Consider the following 10,322-nt stretch of genomic DNA (forward strand, 5'->3'; position numbering starts at 1 on the left):
TCTAGGAAGACATCTGGACGGCACAATTTTTTATTTCCTTTGACACACGGGGTCCAAAATTTCTGTTTAGTTCTTGGAAGCATAGATAGAGTTTGTCTGCCAATCGTCCATCCATTGATATAGCAACATTGATAATGTAGCTAAGTGTTAAACTGTTAACTGATTGCAACATCTAGACAGGACTTCTCTCCCATTTCATGGATAGCGTTCTTTCGGGAGAAAGCCCATAGTTGAACTGGCTCTGATCACAGATCCATTTCAACAACAAATATTTCGGCTCCTTGAATTATCTCTCCTTCGTCGTTCTTATCTTTTTTCATGCTTGGATCTTATTTATACGGCTATGTTAATCCCCTATTTCAAATTAGTAATAAATCCCAGTGCCGTATAAAGTTTATACTCTCGCGATTTCTGATAACGTCCAGTGCCAACAATGAACGGAAGAGCCGTATTCTCACGCTTCATCAAACTTCGACATTACACTCTGCAATATGATACTGAACTGCAGCATATGATTTCCTTTGAAAACTGTATTGCCTTCTCTTTTATTTGCCACATTGTCCAGTAAGCTTTTAATATTGCTTCAAGCCTTCACTTCAGAGTATCTTTTCAGGAGCTTGTCACCTGCATTGAAACTTTTGACGTTATAATCATCATGTTTCTCAGTGTGTTGTCGTCAGACACCGAGATGACACTTTCGACTTTAAACTTTTTATCAGGAGAAGGTTGGAATCCACTTTCACTGCTTCCATCGTCTCTTCTCGAACTTGCCGTCTCACTACCGCTTGCAGTGAGGTGTTCTCCATTATCATCACTAGCATCATAATTATGTATTAGTGTTACAACAGTATCCGTTTCTAGTCGGTGATAATGTTTTTGCACTATGCTAGATACCAGGAAACCTACGAATGATGGAAATGAGCGTTTGGCGTCATTGACCGGGAGAGGCCCCTTACGGGACAGGTCCGGCCGTTGTGGTGCAAGTCGTATTACATTCGACGCCACATTGGGCGACCTTCGCGCCGGATGGGGACGAAATGATGATGAAGAAAACACACCACCCAGTCTCTGAGCGGAGAAAAATCTCCGACCCAGCGGGGAATAGAACCCGGGCCCGTTGGACGGCAATCCGTAACGCTGACCACTCAGCTATCGGGGCGGACATACAAATGATGCATCTACATCAATAGGATTTTCACGAAGAAGAGTTCATCGTAACTTCATGTCAACCAGCTGAAATGCATTAGAATAATTGGTTACCAATCGCCGACCAATCTGACGCTTGGCTACGCAGATAACTTCACAGAATGCAACTTCACATACACACTGCACCATCTCTATTGGTCTCGACTGGCGTAGCGGCAGACGAACGTCGAATTCGGCATAGCATATTCAGGGGACGACTGCAGAGGTTAACAGTTAAACGAATATCACCAGTGCAATAAGGGACCTTTAAACGATCCCTCACGGGATTGTGTACATGTGTTTGTTCGAGACCAGATACTGTCCTTGTTAGTGAATCTTCTCGTTTTTTCTTTTCAAGGTTTTGACCTGTCGACCATTTCCGTCTCAGTCACGTTATCTTTTGCAGGGCCTTCCCAGTGGTCGTCGTTTGAGAGGGCGGTACTCATTTGCCAACTTCGGGACTCTGTTGTCTTCCATGTGTTGCTCACAGTCAAATGGTTCAAATGGCTCTGAGCACTATGGAACTTAACTTCTGAGGTCATCAGCCCCCTAGAACTTAGAACTACTTAAACCTAACTAACCTAAGGACATCACACACATCCATGCCCGAGGCAGGATTCGCGCCTAGAACGCTCGGCCACCCCGACAGGCCATACCTTAACAGGTATTGGTTTCTGGACATACTCTTATAGGATGTTTTCTTCTAGTTTTGATCAATATTACCTCCTGTAGTAAAATATGACGCTGGTTTTCAAGCACCTTGCGTACGAGGTGGTTTGATACGACTGGTAAAAAAATTTTTTTCGTAAACAATCCGCCTAATTTCTCGACTTTGTCTTCTTTCAGGGATGTACACTTGGTCCAGCGATCCTCCAGCTTTTTCATCCCATCGTAAAAATAGGTTCTATCAAACTCTACAAAATGCTCGTTGACTTCAACTATCATGTTCTCAATTTATGAAAATTTCTTCTCAGCAATCCAAAATTTCAAGTTAGGGAACAGGAAAAACTCACTTGTGGCCAAATCTGGTGAAAAGGGTGGATGAGGAAACAATTCAAAGCCCAATTCATGCACTTTCGTCTCTGCTATTGCTGATGCATGGGACGGTGAATTATCATGGTGTAAGAGCAATTTTTGGGTGCAAACGTTGGTATTTTTCAGCTAACGTAAGTTTGAAACGGTTGAACAAGAAGCATAATAGGGTCCAGTTATAGTTCTGCTTTTTCCCAATAATCTATGGCGGTTATTCCTCTGGAGTCCCAAAAAGCAATGGTCATCGCCATATCAGCTGATAAAATGGCCTTTGTTTCCTTCGGTGCACTTTAAGCGGCCTTTGTGCATTATTTTGATCGCCGTTTCGACTCGTGTGTAATGATGTATCCAGTTTTCATCAACAGTCATAAATCGGCGCTACAAGTCTTGAGGATTGCGATCAAACATCGCCATATATTGTGTTGAAATGTACCAGATGAACTTTTGGTCGACTGTGAGCAGCTGGCCGAGCTGGCCGAGCGGTTTTAGGCGCCACAGTCTGGAACCGCTCGACCACTACGGTCGCAGGTTCGAATCCTGCCTCGGGCATGGATGTGTGTGATGTCCTTAGGTTAGTTAGGTTTAAGTAGTTCTAAGGTCTAGGGGACTGATGACCCTAGAAGTTAAGTTCCATAGTGCTCAGAGCCATTTGAACCATTTGACTGTGAGCGACTGCGGCACACATTTCACACACGGCTTCTTCATAGTCAATTCTCTGTGCAGGGTGTTGTGCACTCGCTTAACTAAGCACTCTCATATATTTTTATTCAGCAGTCTTGCATTATCATATCATGGATTTTGTTATTGGTTCCCTTTCTAGCGACCTCAGTTGGGTGGTCGGTGCGTGCTTCGCTTTTGGTGCTTGTTGGACCACGTTTAAATTTGTCGATTCATTAGTGAATCGTTTTCAGTGATAGTGCAAACTGTTTTGATCTATGGGAAATCTAGCTCTCCAAATTAAAATGAGTGATAATAGCGAGAAACTCTGTTTTATCCATTTACAATCGCAGTCTGTAAGTAGGCTGTTTATGTGTTTGTATGTTGGTAGCGCTCTGTATTAAATCTCTGACTGCGCTGTGGCAATCTGTAAGAGACTCTCTGTGGCTGGTCGGACTCGCAGTTGGAGGTGAACATCCAGCAGTGATGGACGTTGGGAGTGAGTAGTCAGCAGTGATGGAGGTTAGAGGCTAACAATTAACTGTGTTGGAGGTTTGCAGTATTAGCACTTGCGGATGATCTAGAGGTGTCCGACTTTGAGACTGAATATTATTCATGATTATATAATTTTTGGAACTGGATGTCATGGACGATCACATAATTTTTGAACTGGGTGTTACATTCTTAAGGTAAATACATTGTTTGCTTTGCTACAAGATCTTTCCTTTGCTAACCACATGCCTATCAGTAGCCCTCAGTAGTTAGAATCTTTCGTTTACCTGGCAATAATGATGCTTGCGGCATTGCTGTAGTTCTGGTATTGAAGATTTTTGTGAGGTAAGTGACTTATGTGATGTGTAGGTTATTGCTAGGATTTCCTCTAATTCAGGGGCATTGTTTTGTAGTAATTATTTGAAGTCAGGTTATCATTTTTTGAGCAGTCCGATTGCGTTGCGCTAGAATATTGGGGTCAGTGTTGACATGATAAAGAATAAGTAAAAAGAAAGTAGGTTCACTTGCATTCAGTTTCACTTGGCAGCAGAATTAAATAACGTAGAGGTTTCACCTTCTCAGAGATTTCAGAATGCGTAAAATTTTTATTAAGATGTTTCAAGTCGCCACACTGACCAATCATGACAGATGTCAAAAATGAACTGTGCGCTGTACATTGTTGGAATTCTGTAAAAGTTCCTTGTAATAATCAAACTTACCAAATATGAAGGTGCAACAAAAACGTTGCATTCTTTCTTGGAAATTTACCACACATATCACACCACCCACGTACGACAGAGCCCACAGAGGAACTTGAGCAATCATTCTTACCACGCTTGTTAAATGAATGAGAAAGGAAGAACTGGGATATTCGGTGCAACCTGAAGTACTCACTGCCACGCATTTCACAGTAGTATACACAGTATGGATGCACACTCATGCTCATAAATTAAGGATAATGCTGGTACATGGCGAAACAACGCTCTGGTGGGCGGTTTGCGGGCTTAAATCACCTCGGGGTATGACCATGCAGTGTGTTTGACCTGCGGTGGTCGCACGGTGGCGCTGGCAGCAGCCCACATACGCAGAGTTGTGTTGGTGCATGTCAGAGTACAGTGCAACGAGTAAGTGTGCAGACATTTTCAGATGTGCTGATGGTGACTGTGTGTTGAAAATGGCTCATACAACACGTATTGATGACGTTATGAGGGGTAGAGTACTAGGGCGACTGGAGGCTGGTCAAACACAGCAGGTCGTAGCACGGGCCCTCTGTGTGCCACAAAGTGTGATCTCACGATTATGGCAACGATTACAGCAAACGGGAAACGTGTCCAGGCGCTACAGTACGGGACCTCCACAGTGTGCAACATCACAAGAAGACCGATATTTTACCATCAGTGCCCACAGACGACCACTGAGTACTGCAGGTAGCCTTGCCCAGGACCTTACCGCAGCCATTGGAACGATTGTCTCCAGACACACGGTCTACAGACGACTGAACAGACATGGTTTATTCGCCCGAAGACCTGCAAGGTGCATTCCACCGACCCCTGGTCACAGGAGAGCCAGTAACGCCTGGTGTCAAGAACACAGAACATGGTCATTGGAACAGTGGTCCTGGGCTATGTTCAGGGACGAGTCCAGATATAGTCTGAACAGTGACTCTCACCGGGTTTTCATCTGGCGTGAACCAGGAACCAGATACCAACCTCTTAATGTCCTTGCAAGGGACCTGTATGGAGGTCGTGGTTTGATGGTGTGGGGTGGGATAATGATTGGTGCACGTACACCCCTGCGTGTCTTTGACAGAGGAACTGTAACACGTGAGGGTATCAGGACGTCATTTTGAACCAGTATGTGCGCCTTTTCAGGGGTGCAGTGGGTCCCACCTTCCTCGTGATGGACGATAACGAACGGCCCCACCGAGCTGCCAATATGGAGGAGTACCTTGAAACATGACATATCAGGTGAATGGAATGGCCTACCTGTTCTCCAGACCTAATCCCCATCGAGCACGTCTTCAAACCCCTAGGACATTTCAGGAGCTCCGCCAGGCACTGGTGCTAGAATGGGAGGCTATACCCCAGCAGCTGCTCGACCACCTGATTCAGAGCATGCCAACCAGGTGTGCCGCCTGTGTACGTGTGCATGGTGATCAATGTCGGGGTACATGCTCAGGAAACAGTGGCGTTTTGTAGCACATGTGTTTCGGGACGGTTTTCTCAACTTATCACCGATACTATGGACTACTGTGCCTATGCTATAGCGCCAGTTTTGTGTAGTGCCTCGTTCCGTGGCACCACATTCTGTAATTATCCGTAATTTATGAGCATGAGTGTAGATAAGACACTTTTGGGAAGGAGTTGGCTACTCTACTTGTTTTATGCTATAAATTTTACACTGAAAAAACCTTTTTTCCTTGACATTGCGCAGGTTTGGACTGGGACACACGGCATGCTGTCGCTGGATGACACAGAGGAGCTGTACCTGGCGGGGGGCCGCCGCATTGCGGTACCGCTGTTCTTCTGGAAGCTGGTGCGCGACCCGCGGTCGGGCACGGCGATAGTCTTCGTGGGACTCAACAACCCATTCGCGACGTGCAAGGCGGTGCAGGTGCTGACGCAGGTGTGCCCCGAAAACGTGTGCACCAAGGCGGGCTGGGCGAGGCGCAACTGGAACCGACCCAGCAAGGGGCTCATCACCTGCTGCTCTGCCCAAGAGCTGGCAGCCGCCGTGCCGGGAGCGCCACAGGTTAACGCCACAGGGCTCTTACGTGGGCCACGCGCCTGACCTGAACCCTGACATAGGGCTGGGCCAAAGTAATGCTGGCACCTACTGTGGCCGACACCACCACCACCTCTCGACTCAGTACGAAATCTGATGGTCTCACTTACACTATGGTCGGACGAATCAGGTTGGAAGATGGATCGGATCAGTTCTAGAAAATTCCTTCTAACCGTCACATGCAAACTGGTGAAGGAGGTGCTACCATATCGCACCTCGGCAAGAAGAGTGACACAACTCAAAAATACAATGAAACTTCCTGGCAGATTAAAACTGTGTGCCCGACCGAGACTCGAACTCGGGACCTTTGCCTTTCGCGGGCAAGTGCTCTACCATCTGAGCTACCGAAGCACGACTCACGCCCGGTACTCAAAGCTTTACTTCTGCCAGTATCTCGTCTCCTACCTTCCAAACTTTACAGAAGCTCTCCTGCGAACCTTGCAGAACTAGCACTCCTGAAAGAAAGGATACAGCGGTGACATGGCTTAGCCACAGCCTGGGGGATGTTTCCAGAATGAGATTTTCACTCTGCAGCGGAGTGTGCGCTGATATGAAATTTCCTGGCAGATTAAAACTGTGTGCCCGACCGAGACTCGAACTCGGGACCTTTGCCTCTCGCGGGAAGTGCTCTACCATCTGAGCTACCGAAGCACGACTCACGCTTTGTACTCACAGCTTTACTTCTGCCAGTATCTCGTCTCCTACCTTCCAAACTTCGGCAGCTCAGATGGTAGAGCACTTGCCCGCGAAAGGCAAAGGTCCCGAGTTCGAGTCTGGGTCGGGCACACAGTTTTAATCTGCCAGGAAGTTTCATATCAGCGCACACTCCGCTGCAGAGTGAAAATCTCATTCTGGAAACATCCCCCAGGCTGTGGCTAAGCCATGTCACCGCTGTATCCTTTCTTTCAGGAGTGCTAGTTCTGCAAGTTTCGCAGGAGAGCTTCTGTAAAGTTTGGAAGGTAGGAGACGAGATACTGGCAGAAGTAAAGCTGTGAGTACCGGGTGTGAGTCGTACTTCGGTAGCTCAGATGGTAGAGCACTTCCCGCGCAAGGCAAAGGTCCCGAGTTCGAGTCTCGGTCGGGCACACAGTTTTAATCTGCCAGGAAGTTTCATATCAGCGCACACTCCGCTGCAGAGTGAAAATCTCATTCTGCAAAAATACAATACTTGAGAAAAATCGACTTAAAGAATACTATAAAACTTATACCGGGATGTAGGCTTTCTCGGTGAATCTCGATGATAAAATCTCCTCGGGTTGACAGCCGAGTCAATGCGTCCTTCTCTGGCGCACTGATTCGGCTGTCAACTTGAGAAGATTTTATTATAAAAACTGCAATTGAAATAGTATAAGCGTCATTTAAATTTCAAGTAAGTAGTTTTGGCTGCAAATTCCATGATAGTCTATGTAACAGTAATATGCACATGTAGTTCTGTACTTGCCAAATGAGGCAGTCTGTTCCAAAACTTGCCTTATCCATAATAAGAAATTTTACAGGAGACACAAAACACTAAAAACTTCTTAATGCCGACAGAAACTGAACTCTTTTTCCTGGTAGGAATGCCTAATATTGATAAATAAAGTCATGATTAATTGGGAAGGTAATTATTCCCATCGAGAAATTGGTTATGTTGCTTTATATCCAGGATTAGACAAGTCTTGTTGCAGCACACTGCAAGTGCGTGGTTCATGTACTCAGGAATATACTTTTTTGTACATTTGTGATAGTGCTGATGCATTCAGTTTATACTCATTTATTAGAACTTAAAAAACACAGTTCATAGTAAACAATAATCATTCTACATAATTACTCACAGAGCAGAATTCAAATAACTAAGTCTGTCAAATCCTCATGAGTTTCACAATATTCGTTGATTGTCTCTTCAGGGGAGTAATTTTTTTCTTCAATATTGCACGCTAACAAATTCTTGTTGAAAGCCAGTTCTTCTTTCACCTTCCACTCCAATCCAAAATTATTTTGTAGGTAATTCTCTGCGTCTTTAATCCCGCTAGATGGTAGCGCACTACTAAAATATGCCAATAATTATTTTTACTACCATTATTACTAATATTATTATTCTCAGTGGTTGTAGCTGAATAAATTTGTTCAGACCGTCATCATAACTGTTACAAAAAATGCTATTTCACACTTTGAGGTTTATCTGAATCAAAAAATTTGTATGGAGTAAGTGTTGGGCCGATCTACTACAGATGATAAAGCCCTGAGAGTTTTGAAACTGCTCGTCACCGTAAATAAAAAAATTATCTGCGCAAACAATCTATTGTATTACTAAAATTTTGTGAACACCTAAAATTTATTTTCAGCAGCCACCACCGCCGTTTTGTTAACCTTTATGCGTTCAGTGATCATTGACACCACAGCCTAAACCAGTCGTGTAAACACACTGAACAAATTTTACGTCTTTCTTACCTTCTATATTTTTCCTTGCTTTTCTTCCATAACGCAGGATCACTTTTACGGCAATTTGCTTTGCCTTTTAGAGCTAGAGTAATTCTTTCTTCCATCGTACACCTATTTTGTCACAAAACTGCACACGTCTTCAGACTTTACTGACGACAGCTGTAAAAACGCGGGAAAAATATCGCGCGTTTCCTTTGACTGAAATATGAAGAATTTCATTGGCTGGTAGGATAAGGCGACTATTGGAACGACACTTGGAGTAAATAAGACAAGTTTTGGAACGATGACCGATTTTTAGCTAATGATTTCTACGGTAAAGAACAACTTTTGAGTGAATATAGACCAATCAGTCAATGCGCCGGGTACAGAAGAAAATCGGAGTAGGCTTCACTCATTTCGTAAAAAAAATTGGATAAGACCAGTTTTGGAACGGACCACCTCAAATGATAGGTGCTATCAGGTAATTATTAATTAATTCTTTCCATTGTGTCACTTTTCTTGATGTTCTAAAATCTTTTTTTGTTTTTGTTATGACCTCTCAAGTAATACTTTTGCCACTTTTCCTTCTTTTTTACTTAGTGCAATGTAACACGACATTCGAACGTCCATGAGGCAAAATTAGTACTACAGTTGAAATAAAAATGGAATAACAAATTGAAATTGTCGTATAAGAGAGGTACAAAATGCAAAACTGTAATTTATGAAAATGAATACAGAGTAATAAAGATCATCAATTAGGTACAATTTAAGGAACGTAATTTACGAAAGCCGGTCACTGTGGCCCAGCGGTTCTAGGCGCTTCAGTCCGGAACAGCGCTGCTACTACGGTCCAGGTTCGAATCCTGCCTCGGGCACAGATGTCTGTGATGTCCTTAGGTTACTTATGTTTACGTAGTTCAAAGTCGAGGGGACTGATGACCTCAGATGTTAAGTCCCATAGAGCTTATAGCCATTTTAATTTACGAAAACACAGAATGATAAATGGGCTTATATACTGTAGGAATACTTTTCGCCGAGAAAAGGGATTCAGAGTGAACCTGTTTTATAACAGAAATGTTCGTCGTTTTTATCGTACTCTGCAACGCACGAAATTTCGTAACATTTACAAGAGTCGCAATCCTTAAAACAATTTCCGCTCTTTCAGACATGCGTGCATCTCTGAAGGATATTATAATGTAAGATACAGACACTGTATAAACACAGACATTGTAAATATCATTGATATTAAAAATTACATTCAGCTTATCTTCTACATGCAGAATGTGCGTCTCTTCGTGAATGACCCATGCACACTTGCTAGCAGCAACGCTGAAGTTACACTGTTCTTGTCGTGGTGAACCGTGAAGCAGCCTACAACAAAACTCACACAACTGTCCTGAAGTGGGCAAATTGCGAGACAGAGATGTGATCTTTTTCGTGCACATTGTGGCACTATTTTTCAGTCGCAAAAACTAAAAATTGCAGTTTTTTTAACTTGTGTCACTTTCCTGCCTGGGTTGCAATATGGTGGTAACCGCTGAACTTATACATCACGTTGAAAATGTAGAAAACGTTGTTACGTGTGTTCATTGCTGAGTTGGAGTGTGTGAATATTTTGCTGTCGTTTTAAATTCTGTAAATGATCTGCTTTGTAATATAACTTTGGGTTCGAATGAATATATAAATCACAATTCGTTTAGTAATTTATTAAGTGAAGTATTCGTTGCAGAGTAAGTTTATTTTCTGGAGAAGATGTTACGGCGTTAACCAGC

General features: G+C 43.7%; 1 protein-coding gene across 1 annotated transcript in view; it reads left to right on the forward strand.

The window, feature by feature from the left end:
- The window catches only part of LOC126474755 (uncharacterized), a 103,748-nt gene extending 97,592 nt beyond the window's left edge, over positions 1 to 6,156 (forward strand). Inside the window, exon 5 of the mRNA XM_050102232.1 lies at positions 5,800 to 6,156. Within this exon, the coding sequence (XP_049958189.1) occupies positions 5,800 to 6,156 (357 nt within the window). The remainder of the gene's footprint in view (positions 1 to 5,799) is intronic.
- The last annotated feature ends 4,166 nt before the right edge of the window (positions 6,157 to 10,322 follow it).

Source organism: Schistocerca serialis, chromosome 4, assembly GCF_023864345.2.
Source record: "Schistocerca serialis cubense isolate TAMUIC-IGC-003099 chromosome 4, iqSchSeri2.2, whole genome shotgun sequence".
Lineage (NCBI taxonomy): Eukaryota > Metazoa > Arthropoda > Insecta > Orthoptera > Acrididae > Schistocerca > Schistocerca serialis.